At 35.3% G+C, this 15,508-nt stretch overlaps 1 protein-coding gene across 1 annotated transcript; it reads right to left on the bottom strand.

Annotated features, from left to right (window-relative positions):
- Window positions 1-11: 11 nt before the first annotated feature.
- On the bottom strand, window positions 12-954 carry LOC142344838 (large ribosomal subunit protein mL44-like). The gene has a single exon (XM_075396836.1). The coding sequence runs from the start codon at window positions 947-949 to the stop codon at window positions 14-16; it is 936 nt and encodes a 311-aa protein (XP_075252951.1). The 5' UTR covers window positions 950-954; the 3' UTR covers window positions 12-13.
- Window positions 955-15,508: the final 14,554 nt, after the last annotated feature.

Below are 15,508 nucleotides of genomic sequence, written 5' to 3'. Positions count from 1 at the left end.
AGAATAATAAATTTTAACTTTCAACTTCAATTCTGTCCAAATCAAATGACACTGGTTTATAAGTTTCCCAATTGAGATTCAGAACAAACTTAATCGAGTTTAGATACGCATCTTTTTGGGCTTCAACAATAGAGTTGCCTGATCCAGCAGCCAAAATCTGTTTATTTGAAAAAACGCCAACTGTGAAAACTGGAAGTACACTTTGCGTTGACGCCTCATAGATCAATCTACACTCAATGGGTCCCGCATTGTTTGACTTTAAAATTTCGTTGAGGATAGTCTCAGGATTTAACGGTCGCCAAATTTGAAACAAATCTTTAGTGATCAGCTGGGTGCAAATGAAATCATGAATGAACTGAGCAGCGTTTTTTGAACTTCTTTGCTTCGCTATTGTCTCAATCAACGCACAAACTGCGCGATATATGACAGTGTCTGTATACGGGTAACCTGCTCCAATAATCAAGTCTTCGATTCCCAAATGCCTTCCAACGTGGCTCAGATTTGTTTCTGAAGCTAGGTTCTCGCAAACAGCTTTAATTGCTTCTTGAGGCAAAGTGGGGTAAAATTCAAGAAGAAACATTTTCGTAATTTCGTACACACGATCTCTTCCAGCAAGAAAAAGCAAATTGTTATCAGATTCAGGCAGTGATGTAAGCTTGCGGATTCTCAACTCTTCTGGAGGTATTAAATGAAAACTTTCATCAACAAAAGCATTTCTGAGGAAACCAACATTCATAGGCTCATTGATTCGGAAGGCAAAAGCACGTAGCTCAGAAAAATGATTCCAATTTGGAAAGAAACATCGTGGCCAGGACGGGGGCGGTCCCTCGACAAATTGTTCATGCTCAATTCTCTGTAACCGTTTTCGATTGTAATGTAATGTGGGAAAAGGACTTTTGTAACTGTAACAAGATCTCCACACTACGAGGTTCCTCGAAAATTTAATCATACTCAATTCTAAAAAAGCATAATTACTTTGTATAACATAGAATGAACTGATCAAATTCGTTTCTCTTACGGATTGCGCCCTCCGATTTTTTTTCGATAGGAAAACCCGTCTAGTTTCCGATTAGAAAGACCTTACATTCAAATTAATCTTCATCAATAAACAGGCAAAGCATTAGCATAGTAACGATTGATTATTAAACAAACCACCCACGCTTACTGCCCAAATACCTTTCAAACTCCTCCCCCCCCCCCTCCGCTCAGGTGCGAATCTTTCTTAAACAGTGACATGCTCCATAATAACAGTTAATTTGTAGGTGACCGTACATTATATGGAAAGGACAATAGACCAAACAAAAACCGACTAATGTCGGAAGAGTTGCTCTTGAACGACAAGCGATGCAATCTAAATCAGGGGCTGTAGCCCAGATCAATTTTTATTTATGGGGGAAAAACAGTTGACCACGCCGGGATTCCAAACCATGGACCTCCCGATCCCTCACCAGAGGCACTCCCACTCGGCTATCAGTTGCCGCTGGTTGCTATAGTAAAAGTAGTTTAGGCTTTGAATCAGTCTGATTCCGGGCTCCGGCCCCTCATTTTATAGCTAAGTTGACTTTCTCGAAAGATGATTTCAGGGTGGGGAGGCATGATCTCAACGCGGAAATTAAGATCATGCCTCCCCACCCTGAAATCATCTTTCGATAGAGACCTGAAATCCCACGTGGTATATGAGATTAAATGTAATGGATGTGGATTGTGGATCCATCTATGTTGGGCAAACAAGCCGGCATGTTACCACAAGGATAACAGAACATCAAAAGAAGGATTCACAGGTGGGTCAACATATGGTTGAATGTTCTGGCGCCATGAATGACATTGAATGGAAAATTCTGGACGCCTGTCGGACGGTAGAAAAACTAATGATTATCGAAGCTATATACATCAGCAATTTGAAGCCGGCACTAAACACACGCGATGAATATAGGGGGCGGCAACTCGCGTTAAATTATTAGTTCAAATTATAATTTTGACTAGATGAAAATACATAGGGCAAAACACATTTTGTGCATGACAAAACGAAATATGAAAAACCTCCAGAAGAGGGATACTTAAGTTTAGGACAAATTCAGGAATAACCCTAAACATACAAGAACATGACCAAAATCGAAAAATCCGGAATAGGAATGTTTTTAAAAAAGATTGATAACAGATGTAAATATGAGTTGTAAATAGGCTAAATATTGTACATAAGGAAAAATTTTCGATTGAATTTTTTGGAATAGTTCCGAGAATTGTTTTAAGTGTGGTCTCAGACAAATGTAAATACATTTTCGTTTTATCTTTTAACAATTGGTAAAACAGTTCTAACCTGACGACGAACGTAAAGTTCGAAAAGGTTCGTTTTAAATATCGGATGTAATTTTAATTCGACAAATCGGTTTCTTTTACATTTCTGGATTGGGTGGCATTGGCCGCAATTGCAAATGAAAGTCACGAACATCAATTTACATCTGAGAAACTCTTGAATAAGTAATTCCAGTAGACCTTAGTTAATTGAGATTTGTTGACTTCGCTTGTTAAAGTACTTGTCAGTAAAAGAACTATGTTTAATAGACGGCTAGATCTTGTCAGTTCTCGTCTGCTTTTTTCGTGCGTGTATTTGTAGTCGTATAAAATCCTATTGCCTTGTTTTTGTCAGAGTATTCTTGTTTGAATTTACTCTGATAGGTAGATCGATATCAAATTTCCTTTTGAAAAAAGACAGTGAAAGAAGGACGGCATAAAGATCGAAATACATTTAAAGTGGTAAGCTCTTGAGTTTTTCCACTCTGGTCTTATAATTAGTGCTTCAATAAATCAAAGTCCAATTTGGAAGTTTTTGAAGATAATTCATTTCAGCTTTTTTTGCGCACCAGACCTGGGAAGCGCAGCTTATTACCGGTGTAACATAGCCCGCATATGCATTTAATTTTCTTTTTACGTTAGACTAAGAGGAGACGTTTAGTTTCATGATATAGTACGCTTTCCAGGATTTTGTGCACCGGTTTTCACTATTAAAATTCCAGGTAACTCTCGATGACAACACCACACCTAAGTCATTCTTTTCAGTTTTGACACGAGTTACTTGCCACTCAACCTATTAATATAATTGTTTTCTTTTTTGATAGACAAAAGGTAACAATTGTATTCATTTTTTTTTCATCTTGGTCTCTTTGCAGCAAATTTCTGTTTTGACAAAGTCTGATTGTAGTTTTGCTTGATCGGTTGTGAAAATTTAACAAGTTTATAGTTTTCAACGTAGTCGGCATGTTACCACAAAGATAAGAGAACATCAAAAGAAGGATTCACAGGTGGGTCAACATCTGGTTGAATGTCGTGGCGCCATGAATGACATTGGATGGAAAATTCTGGACGCCTGTCGGACGGTAGAAAAACTAATGATTATCGAAGCTATATACATCAGCAAGCTGAAGTCGGCACTAAACACACGCGATGAATATAGGGGGTGGGAACTCGAGTTAAGTTATCAGCTCAAATTATAATTTTGACTAGATGAGAATACATAGGGCAAAAAACATTTTGTGCAAAATGAAATTTGCAAAACCTCCAGAATAAGAATACTTAAGCTTAGGGCAAACTAAGGAATAACCCTAAAATTACAACATGGCCAAAATCGAAAAATCCGGAATAGGAATGTTTTTAATATAAATTGATAACAGATGTAAATATGAGTTGTAAATAGGCTAAATATTGTACATAAGGAAAAATTTTCAATTGAATTTTTTGGAATAGTTCCGAGAATTGTTTTAAGTGTGGTCTCAGACAAATGTAAATACATTTTCGTTTTATCTTTTAACAATTGGTAAAACAGTTCTAACCTGACGACGAACGTAAAGTTCGAAAAGGTTCGTTTTAAATATTGGATGTAATTTTAATTCGACAAATCGGTTTCTTTTACATTTCTGGATTGGGTGGCATTGGCCGCAATTGCAAATGAAAGTCACGAACATCAATTTACATCTGAGAAACTCTTGAATAAGTAATTCCAGTAGACCTTAGTTAATTGAGATTTGTTGACTTCGCTTGTTAAAGTACTTGTCAGTAAAAGAACTATGTTTAATAGACGGCTAGATCTTGTCAGTTCTCGTCTGCTTTTTTCGTGCGTGTTTTTGTAGTCGTATAAAATCCTATTGCCTTGTTTTTGTCAGAGTATTCTTGTTTGAATTTACTCTGATAGGTAGATCGATATCAAATTTCCTTTTGAAAAAAGACAGTGAAAGAAGGACGGCATAAAGATCGAAATACATTTAAAGTGGTAAGCTCTTGAGTTTTTCCACTCTGGTCTTATAATTAGTGCTTCAATAAATCAAAGTCCAATTTGGAAGTTTTTGAAGATAATTCATTTCAGCTTTTTTTGCGCACCAGACCTGGGAAGCGCAGCTTATTACCGGTGTAATATAGCCCGCATATGCATTTAATTTTCTTTTTACGTTAGACTAAGAGGAGACGTTTAGTTTCATGATATAGTACGCTTTCCAGGATTTTGTGCACCGGTTTTCACTATTAAAATTCCAGGTAACTCTCGATGACAACACCACACCTAAGTCATTCTTTTCAGTTTTGACACGAGTTACTTGCCACTCAACCTATTAATATAATTGTTTTCTTTTTTGATAGACAAAAGGTAACAATTGTATTCATTTTTTTTCATCTTGGTCTCTTTGCAGCAAATTTCTGTTTTGACAAAGTCTGATTGTAGTTTTGCTTGATCGGTTGTGAAAATTTAACAAGTTTATAGTTGTCAACGTAGTCGGCATGTTACCACAAAGATAAGAGAACATCAAAAGAAGGATTCACAGGTGGGTCAACATCTGGTTGAATGTCGTGGCGCCATGAATGACATTGGATGGAAAATTCTGGACGCCTGTCGGACGGTAGAAAAACTAATGATTATCGAAGCTATATACATCAGCAAGCTGAAGCCGGCACTAAACACACGCGATGAATATAGGGGGTGGGAACTCGAGTTAAGTTATCAGCTCAAATTATAATTTTGACTAGATGAAAATACATAGGGCAAAAAACATTTTGTGCAAAATGAAATTTGCAAAACCTCCAGAATAAGAATACTTAAGCTTAGGGCAAACTCAGGAATAACCCTAAAATTACAACATGGCCAAAATCGAAAAATCCGGAATAGGAATGTTTTTAATATAAATTGATAACAGATGTAAATATGAGTTGTAAATAGGCTAAATATTGTACATAAGGACAAATTTTCAATTGATTTTTTTTATTAGTTCCTAGAATTGTTTTAAGTGTGGTCTCAGACAAATGTAAAAACATATTCATTCTATCTTTTAACAATTTGTAAAACAGTTTTAACCTGACGATGAACGTAAATTTCGAAAACGTTTGTTTTAAAAATTGGAAGTAATTTTAATTTGACAAGTCGGTTTCCTTTACCCTTCTGGATTAAGTTGCAATGTCCGCAATTGCAAATGAAAGTCACGAACATCAATTTACTTCTGTGAAACTCTCGAATGAGTAATTCCAGTAGATCTTAGTTAATTGAGATTTGTTGACTTCGCATGCTAAAATACATTTCAGTAAAAGAACTATGTTTAAAAGACGGCCGGATCTTGTCAGCTCTCGTCAGCCTTTTTCGTGCGTGTTTTTTGTAGTCGTATAAAATCCTATTGACTTGTTTTTGTCAGAGTATTCTTGTTTGATTTTACTCGTATCGGTAGATCGATATCAAAATTCCTTTTGAAAACAGACAGTAAAAAATGACGACATGAAGATCGAAATACATTTAAAGTGGTAAGCTCTTGAGTTTTTCCACTCTGGTCTTATAATTAGCGCTTCAATAGATCAAAGTCCAATTTGGAAGTTTTTGAAGATAATTCATTTCAGCTTTTTTTGCGCACCAGACCTGGGAAGCGCAATTATTACCGGTATAACATAGCCCGCATATGCATTTAATTTTGTTTTTACGTTAGACTAAGAGGAGATGTTTGGTTTCATGATATAGTACGCTTTCCAGAATTTTGTGCACCGGTTTTCACTAATAAAATTCCAGGTAACTCTCGATGATAACACCACACCTAAGTCATTCTTTTCAGTTTTGACACGAGTTACTTGCCACTCAACCTAATAATATAATTGTTTTCTTTTTTGATAGACAAAAGGTAACAATTGTTTTCATTTATTTTCATCTTGGTCTCTTTGCAGCAAATTTCTGTTTTGACAAAGTCTGCTTGTAGTTTTGCTTGATCGGTTGTGGAAACTTAACAAGTTTATAGTTGTCAACGTAGTCGGCATGTTACCACAAAGATAAGAGAACATCAAAAGAAGGATTCACAGGTGGGTCAACATCTGGTTGAATGTCGTGGCGCCATGAATGACATTGGATGGAAAATTCTGGATGCCTGTCGGACGGTAGAAAAACTAATGATTATCGAAGCTATATACATCAGCAAGCTGAAGCCGGCACTAAACACACGCGATGAATATAGGGGGTGGGAACTCGAGTTAAGTTATCAGCTCAAATTATAATTTTGACTAGATGAAAATACATAGGGCAAAAAACATTTTGTGCAAAATGAAATTTGCAAAACCTCCAGACGAAGAATACTTATGCTTAGGGCAAACTCTGGAATAACCCTAAAAATACAGGAACATGGCCAAAATCGAAAAATCCGGAATAGGAATGTTTTTAATATAAATTGATAAAAGATGTAAATATGAGTTGTAAATAGGCTAAATATTGTACATAAGGACAAATTTTCAATTGATTTTTTTTAATAGTTCCTAGAATTGTTTTAAGTGTGGTCTCAGACAAATGTAAAAACATATTCATTTTATCTTTTAACAATTTGTAAAACAGTTTTAACCTGACGATGAACGTAAATTTCGAAAACGTTTGTTGTAAAAATTGGAGGTAATTTTAATTTGACAAGTCAGTTTCCTTTACCCTTCTGGATTAGGTTGCAATGTCCGCAATTGCAAATGAAAGTCAGGAACATCAAATTACATCTGTGAAACTCTCGAATGAGTAATTCCAGTAGATCTTAGTTAATTGAGATTTGTTGACTTCGCATGTTAAAATACATTTCAGTAAAAGAACTATGTTTAAAAGACGGCCGGATCTTGTCAGCTCCCGTCAGCCTTTTTCGTGCGTGTTTTTTGTAGTCAGATAAAATCCTATTGACTTGTTTTTGTCAGAGTATTCTTGTTTGATTTTACTTGTATCGGTAGAGCGATATCAAAACTCTTTTTGAAAAAAGACAGTAAAAAATGACGACATGAAGTTCGAAATACATTTAAAGTGGTAAGCTCTTGAGCTTTTCTACTCTGGTCTTATAATTAGTCCTTCAATAAATCAAAATCCAATTTGGAGCTTTTTTGAAGATACTTCATTTCAGCTTTTTTTTGCGCACCAGACCTGGGAGGCGTAGCTTATTACCAGTATAACATAGCCCGCAATTGCATTTAATTCTGTTTTTACATTAGACTAAGAGGAGACGTTTGGTTTCATGAAATAGTAGGCTTTCCAGTATTTTGTGCACCGGTTTTCACAATTAAAATTCAAGGTGACGTTCGATGATATTATCACACCTAAATCATTCTGTTCAGATTTGATTCAAGTTACTTGCCACTCAACCTAATAAAATAATTGTTTCCTTTTTTGATAGACAAAGGTAACAAATGTTTTCATTTATTTTCATCTTGTTCTCTTTGCAGCAAATTTCTGTTTTGACAAAATTTGCTTGTAGTTATGCTTGATCGGTTGCAAAAAATTGACAAGTTCATAGTTGTCAACGTAGCCAAGTGGTTCAAACTCTTCCACTTCTTCTACCACTTCATTAATATAGATAATAAAAAGTTAAATCCGAAGTAGCAATCCATGGGGCACTCCGCTTCTCACTTCAGTTGTCGCCAAGCTCGATCCATATTGCTTTCTGTTTGTCATTCGAGTAACTTTAGAGTATTTTAAGAAAATTTTCTCCAACCCCAAAATTCTGTACTTTACTTAGAAGTGGCTTACGAGGGCTGCTGTCAAATAATTTTTCAAATTCTACGTACAACACGTACACTTCTTTCTCGTTACCCTCATAGTAAACAGAGATTTTGTTAAGAAAAACCGGCATTTAAAAAAGGAAAGATCGTTTTTGTCTAAATCCATGCTGCGAGTAGTGCAGACTACTTCAGACAACAGCGTATACTTAATCAAATATCACTTTTTCTAGGAATTTTGGGATACTGCAGAGTAATCTGATTGGTCAAAATTGCTCTATGTCGGCGTTGTCATTGTCCTTTAAAACTGGTACTACTTTTCTGGTTTCCCAAAAGGTTGGGAATTGGCCCCTTAGGAGAGCAGATTTGGAAACAATTAAGACTGACTCCATAAGGCATGAAAGGTTTTTCAGGATAATAATTCCTACGTTGTCGGGACCGCAAGCCTTGTTTGTGTCTAGTTTTTCAAGGATTTTGATTTTTGTTTTATCAACCATTACTTTATTGAAAACACATGGTTTGAATTCAATAACGCTTTCTTGAATTCTGTCAGTTTTTGTGAAAACACTGTGATTCAAGTTGCTTGCCACTCAACCTAATAATATAATTGTTTTCTTGTTTGATAGACAAAAGGTAACAATTGTTTTCATTTATTTTTATCTTGTTCCCTCTGCAGCAAATTTCTATTTTGACAAAATCTGCTTGTAGTTTTGCTTGATCGGTTGTGAAAAGTTGACAAGTTTATAGTTGTCAACGTAGCCAAGTGGTTCAAACACTTCCACTTCTTCTTCCACTTCTGCTTCCACTTCATGAATATAGATAATAAACATTAAAATCCCAAGTAGCGATCCCTGGGGCACTCCGCTTCTCACTTCAGTTGTCGCCAAGCTCGATCCATATTGCTTTCTGTTTTTCATTCAAGTAACTTTAGAGTTTTTTAAGAAAATTTTCTCCAACCCCAAAATCCTGTACTTTACTTAGAAGTGGCTTACGAGGACTGCTGTCAAATAATTTTTTAAAGTCTACGTACAACATGTACACTTCTTTCTCGTTACCCTCATAGTAAACAGAGAGCTTGTTAAGAAAAACCGGCATTTAAAACAGGACAGATCGTTTTGTCTAAATCCATGCTGCGAGTAGTGCAGACTACTTTAGACAACTGCGTATACTTAATCAAATATCACTTTTTCTAGGAATTTTGGTATACTACAGAGTAATCTGATTGGTCAATATTGCTCTATTTCGGCGTTGTCATTGTCCTTTAAAACTGGTACTACTTTACTGGTTTCCCAAAAGGTTGGGAATTGGCCCCTTGGGAGAGCAGATTTGGAAACAAATAAGACTGACTCCATAAGGTTTGAAAGCTTTTTCAGGATAATAATTCCTACATTATCGGGACCGCAAGCCTTGTTTGTGTCTAGTTTTTCAAGGATTTTGATTTTTGTTTTATCAATCATTACTTTATTGAAAACACATGGTTTGGATTGAATAACGCTTTCTTGAATCCTGTCAGTTTTTGTGAAAACAGTGTGATTTAAGTTACTTGCCACTCAACTTAATAATATAATTGTTTTCTTGTTTGATAGACAAAAGATAACAATTGATTTCATTTATTTTCATCTTGTTCTCTTTGCAGCAAATTTCTATTTTGACAAAATCTGCTTGTAGTTCTGCTTGATCGGTTGTGAAAAGTTGAAAAGTTTATAGTTGTCAACGTAGCCAAGTGGTTCAAATTCTTCCACTTCTTCTTCCACTTCTTCTTCCACTTCATTAACATAGATAATAAAAAGTTAAATCCCAAGTAGCGATCCCTGGGGCACTCCGCTTCTCACCTCAGCTGTCTCCAAGCTCGATCCATATTGCTTTCTGTTTGTCATTCGAGTAACTTTAGAGTGTTTTTAAGAAAATTTTCTCCAACACCAAATTCCTGTACTTTACTTAGAATTGGCTTACGAGGACTGCTGTCAAATAATTTCTTAAAGTCTATGTACAACATGTACACTTCTTTCTCGTTACCCTCATAGTAAACAGAGAGCTTGTTAAGAAAAACCGGCATTTAAAATAGGACAGATCGTTTTCGTCTAAATCCATGCTGCGAGTAGTGCAGACTACTTCAGACAACTGCGTATACTTAATCAAATATCAATTTTTTAGGAATTTTGGGATACTACAGAGTAATCTGATTGGTCAAAATTGCTCTATGTCGGCGTTGTCATTGTCCTTTAAAACTGGTACTACTTTACTGGTTTCCCAAAAGGTTGGGAATTGGCCCCTTAGGAGAGCAGATTTGGAAACAATTAAGACTGACGCCATAAGGCTTGAAAGCTTTTTCAGGATAATATTTCCTACGTTGTCGGGACCGCAAGCCTTGTATGTGTCTAGTTTTTCAAGGATTTTGATTTTTGTTTTAGCAACCATCACTTTATTGAAAACACATGGTTTGAATTCAATAACACTTTCTTGAATTCTGTCAACTTTTTGTGAAAACACTAGTGAAGAATTCACAGAAAATTTTTTTCCAATCATTTTTGTATAATTTATCAATTATCAGTTTCTCTAGGATTTTTGGGATACTGCAGTGTAACGAAATCGGTCTATTTTGCGCTATGTCAGCGTTGTCATTGTCCCTAAAAACTGAACGACATTACTTGTTTCACAAAAAGTCAGGAATTAACCCCTTAAGAGAGCAGTTTTGGAAACAATAAAGAATTAACTAAAGAATAAAGATTCCGCTTTTTTTCTGGTTGGTTCTTGCTTGCAGCCTCTGTATGTTTTTACGCTTGAGCTTGTGCTCCTTCAGAGCAAAAAGTGTACAATTGACAAAAGGTTATATCACCGACTATTTTTAGCGCAAACCTAACAAACGGATTTCATATAGAAAAAAATTCAATTCAGAAAAAGCCCTTATAGAATAGCCGGTTTACTCGGAGCGGCCGTTCAATTTCAGTCAACATATATAAAATGTGATAGTAGTCAAACGCCAAAGCATCTCCAATAAATAAATGTAGCCTCTGTGGGAAAACACAAGTGTGAACGGGGTGATTTTGGGTAATCGATGTATGAGTAATTTTTAGAGTGAATTAGGACAACAACTACCCTATTCTGCAGAGAGCGCTAAGATAAATTTTGTCCTGACGCGAGTAATCACGTCACAAAACGAATAACCTTCTTCTCGCTGATTTTTGCTGCCATCTTCCTCTGTAGGGCTTCCACGGCTAACAGGATAACTCAAACCGTACAGAAAGTCAACGGAAGAAAGTGGCGTTCTCGACTTCACTTACACTTTGTTCACAATTTAATTTTTGAAGATCTTGTGTTACTGACTTGAATCCGGCATGCTTTTAGGGCAACTCTCAGCAAACTGACTAAACATTAATTGAACAAGGCGGCTCGGTAATGTGCAATGGCACATAAGGTTCCGACCCCGCCCATCCACAATTTTGGCATAATTGTCTACCAAATGAGGAACAGATAGAAAAACCCAAAAATTAATTTTTGCGAATCCCAAAAAAGCCCAAGTCTTTTTCAAAAAATTCTGTATGAACGATAAGATAACCTCCAAAACAAATAACTCAGTGGAGTAAAAATTGATGCATTAGATTGCTGTAATATGTCAATATTAAGAAAGCGAGTCAAAACGAACAGCAAAATCAGACAACAACAACAACAAACATTAATTACATCAAAAAATTTATGTCCCTCTTAAAAACTAAATTTAATAACAAAGTCAACATACCGTCAGATAAACCTGAAACTAAACAAAAATAACTTATAAATCACCAGAAAACATATGCGACCAGTCCATAAAAAGGTTTGGTAACAATTATACAAAAAAGAACAAAAACAGAAAAGTAAAAAAAAATTAACTTATTTTTTTGAAACAATTAACTTCAAAGTAATAAATACCATTAGGAATAAATTAATATTACCACAAATTTGCGATTATTGAAAGGCATTAATTGCAAAGAGAGCTATTTAAATATCGTCTTTTTTTCATGGAAACGAAACCCTCGAGACCTGTAATTATCCAGAATATCTCTTGCATCCACAAAAAGAACGTCAAATATGACAAAAATAAAATTAATTTAATTTTTTTTTGTGAAAAAGCGGTGTCGAAGCCAGTAAGGTCATAACAAAATCTTAAAAAAAAAGATTTTGGGACACCAATCCCTTTTATTCCCTTGACACCCATAATGTCATATTTGACCTGTAATCAACTAACGATATTAGGTAACAAAAAGAAACATAAAAAGAACAAAATTGCGAAGTTAAAAAAATTTTTTTTTTTAATTTTGGAAAACGATGGGTTTGAAAGTCATAAAAGCCATCAGCTATCTGCTAATATCAGAATATTGGTTTTTCTATTCTTCCATGAAAAGCCAATGAAAGCTATCACTATACAGGAAATTTCATACGACCGAAACGACAAAGTATAAATGACAGTTAAGACAAAATTAAAAAATTCAATTGATTTCTTCAAGAAAGAGGCGTCGAGGCCATTAAAACGATGATTTATATCGTTCAGAATTTTAATATGTTCAATTGTGCTTTAATTTGAATGCTAAAAAGGTGACATGAGAACTGTCAATAATGTGATAATGTGACAAAATTAGAAAACGTTAAAAACTGGCAAATATCAAAACAAACAAAAATCTAAAATCTTGTAGTATCAAAGCCAGAAAACAATAATTTCAGGCTTAAAACTGCAACCGAGAATAAATGTTAACTCAGTAGAAAGAAGAAGCAGTCTTTTTTTGCTGACACTAAGCTGGAAGTTGAACAAAATTAAGAAAAAAATAGAGGAAAAGTTAATTAAGCCATTATTTATTGAAAAGTCAATTATTTTTAAAAAAGAAACGACCATAAACTTTCAATTAAAAAACTAAATGCATTAGCCTGGAGCTGTTTAGCAAGCGAATTGGTTGGACCTATCACTCCTGAGCTTTGATTTGATATGTTCTGTTTTTTATTATTAAAAAAAAAGTCTTTTTTTTTTAAAAAAAAAGACCGACTGATTACAACCCGATTTTTTTTGGATTGTAACAGTCCAAGAATGGCCCAAAACTACCCCTGTTAATACTTATTGTCCGTTAAAAACATTGATTTTTCGAATGTTGTAGATATAGATAATTTCTGAGTTGAAACTCAAAATAAATTTTACATTTTTGATAATCAACGAGTAAAGTTAGCAAAAAACGGCAAAGTTTTAACTACAAGGGACTCTCTGCGGACTCTGAAGTAGAAATAGCCCCCCTCTGAGTCTACAAAGATTGTATGAGTGTTGTTTGGGGGTGTACTGTAGGCAAATTTAATCAAAGTGGACTAAAGTAGCGTATTTCGTGCTGTTGTTGATGAAAAAGGCTAAATTTTGAAATGTTTATCCAGATTTTTTGACCAAAAAATTAAATCAAAACAATCAAAAATGCTTGTTCGTCTTCAAAAATAAAATCAACAACACTATTCTTAAAAATTATAACAAATTTTAGCAAAATTGACGAAAATTTAGGCAAAAATTCCGGAAAATGTGAATAAAAACAACGTGAATTCACTCTTCTTTTCTCAGAAGTTTAAGCCTCGATAACTCCCTGTAGAAAACGAAAATTAAAAAAATCTTTTTAATTCCATATTCTACGCTGGACGAGCTTTCTAATGATACCAGTCTCAACTCTCTACGATGAATATATCGAGCGGCGAAAATTCACGGAACAAAAAAAAACCCATTGAGTATATAGCTCCTCCCCCCTCAAGAGGGTCGGAACAAAAAACTTTACTGAAGGGCAAACCAAACAACTCATTCGCTTTGATATCTAACCGAGCGTCATCATCAGTTATGGTAAAACTTTTTGCGAATGTTTCTCCTTGGAAAGTGTGAAGACAGGGATCCACGTCCCAGGGCGGTTTTTTCAGGGTTCAGAGAACATTACATTCTTCATCTTGCAAATTCTCAAATGATTTGCGCATTTTGTTGCGCATGATTTGGTTGGTTCTAGAGACATTTTGAAAAAAGTAACGTTTGAGTTGCGGTAAATAATTCTCCGTGTGCAAAAATTGGTGGCGTCGTGAGCTCTCAACAGTAGACAACGCCATCTCTAAAATTTTATTTTGGTCATATCAACGGAGCATATGAACTCGCGCGTAATCATTAACGTTTCTTATTGCATTTGTCAGATTTAGGGAAAAAGCCTCAGTTTCGTTAATGATACCTCTCATTTGCGAATTTCTCTCGCGAGCTTGTAGCCGCTGCTTCTCTTTTCGGATTCCCTCAAGGACTTGTTCTTTCATACAAACTAGCTTCAGAGAACTATACTCTTTCAAGTTGTCACACAGTTGACTAGATGTTTGACACTCTTTCCGTGTCTTCGTGTAACAACATGTTTAAGCCACCTTCTCTCCTGAATGATGTTTGAGTGCATTGGAGGGATAAAACAATTTTCAGCTATTTTATTCGTATCTTCAAATTGATTGGTGGAATGTGGCGTCGTTCTTGTAAAGAAGTTAAATCTATGTTGCACTTTGTGTAAGACATATAGACATTCATAGAGGAAACCGCATTATGGTTGAGCGGGTTTTTGGAGTAGGATCAAGTGATTTTCCAATATTTCTATCAGAAACTGTTTACAACCTTCATTTGAGCTTAATAAGGAGCCTTGAATACGGTGACTTTCTAGCACGTCAACATCTACACTCTAAAGAGTCTCTTAACTCTCTTTACGTATTTCGCTATTGCAATCATATGAAATTTCGTTAAATTGTATCCAGGGGATTTTCCATATTCATTGAGTTCTCCCAGTACCATTTTCAAAGATTGAAAGTTAACAGTAGAGCCGGATTAATGTTATCGGCTTACAACTTATTGGTGATAAGTTGGTCTTCAAGTAATTTTACGATTGTAAGAAAACCTACACGATACATTGTTATTGCTATCGGGAGACCTGAGTTCTACTTTTTTGAGACTTCATTTTTTTTATGAATGAAGAGTCTTGATTTTGTCTAGACGATTTTTCACTGGTTTATAAGGCCTGTGATAAAATTTTGCTATCTTTAAAAGGCAATATCTCTCTTAAGACTGTTGAGTGCGTTTTTGGTATCCATGCGTAAAACTGCATCTGTTCTATCAATGTGGAAAGGTTGACGAAGCGCATGAAGAGCTTGTTCAATTCCCCTGTTTTTTTCTAGAAATTGCTTTACATTTAGTCTAAATTTCCGAATTTATTTTAACACAAATTGCAATAAATAGTCCTATTATTTAACCCTCGACTATACGAAAAGGTCTAATCCCCGGGCATCTTTTTAGTGACATCAAACGGCAAGATTTGTATGCAGCCGAAAAATCTAGAACCTCTGTTGCAAATCTGAAGGTGAACTCTGACCACGATTTTTCATCTATCACCTGATGGCGTCCTAAATGATATTGAAAATCTTCGCCATTCGGTTGCGTCAAAACCGCGTGATCTAAGACTCAAACTTGTCTTCATCGCTGCCTCTCAGATTGCCGAAGCAATTTGATCAGTGGAAGGGTAAATCGCGTTCTTTCGAGTTC

The sequence above is a fragment of the Convolutriloba macropyga genome, chromosome 8, assembly GCF_964194025.1.
Source record: "Convolutriloba macropyga chromosome 8, txConMacr16.3, whole genome shotgun sequence".
NCBI classification, from domain to species: Eukaryota; Metazoa; Xenacoelomorpha; order Acoela; family Convolutidae; genus Convolutriloba; species Convolutriloba macropyga.
The sequence above is the reverse complement of the archived record's forward strand: the minus strand, read 5'-3'. Positions and strand labels throughout refer to the sequence as shown.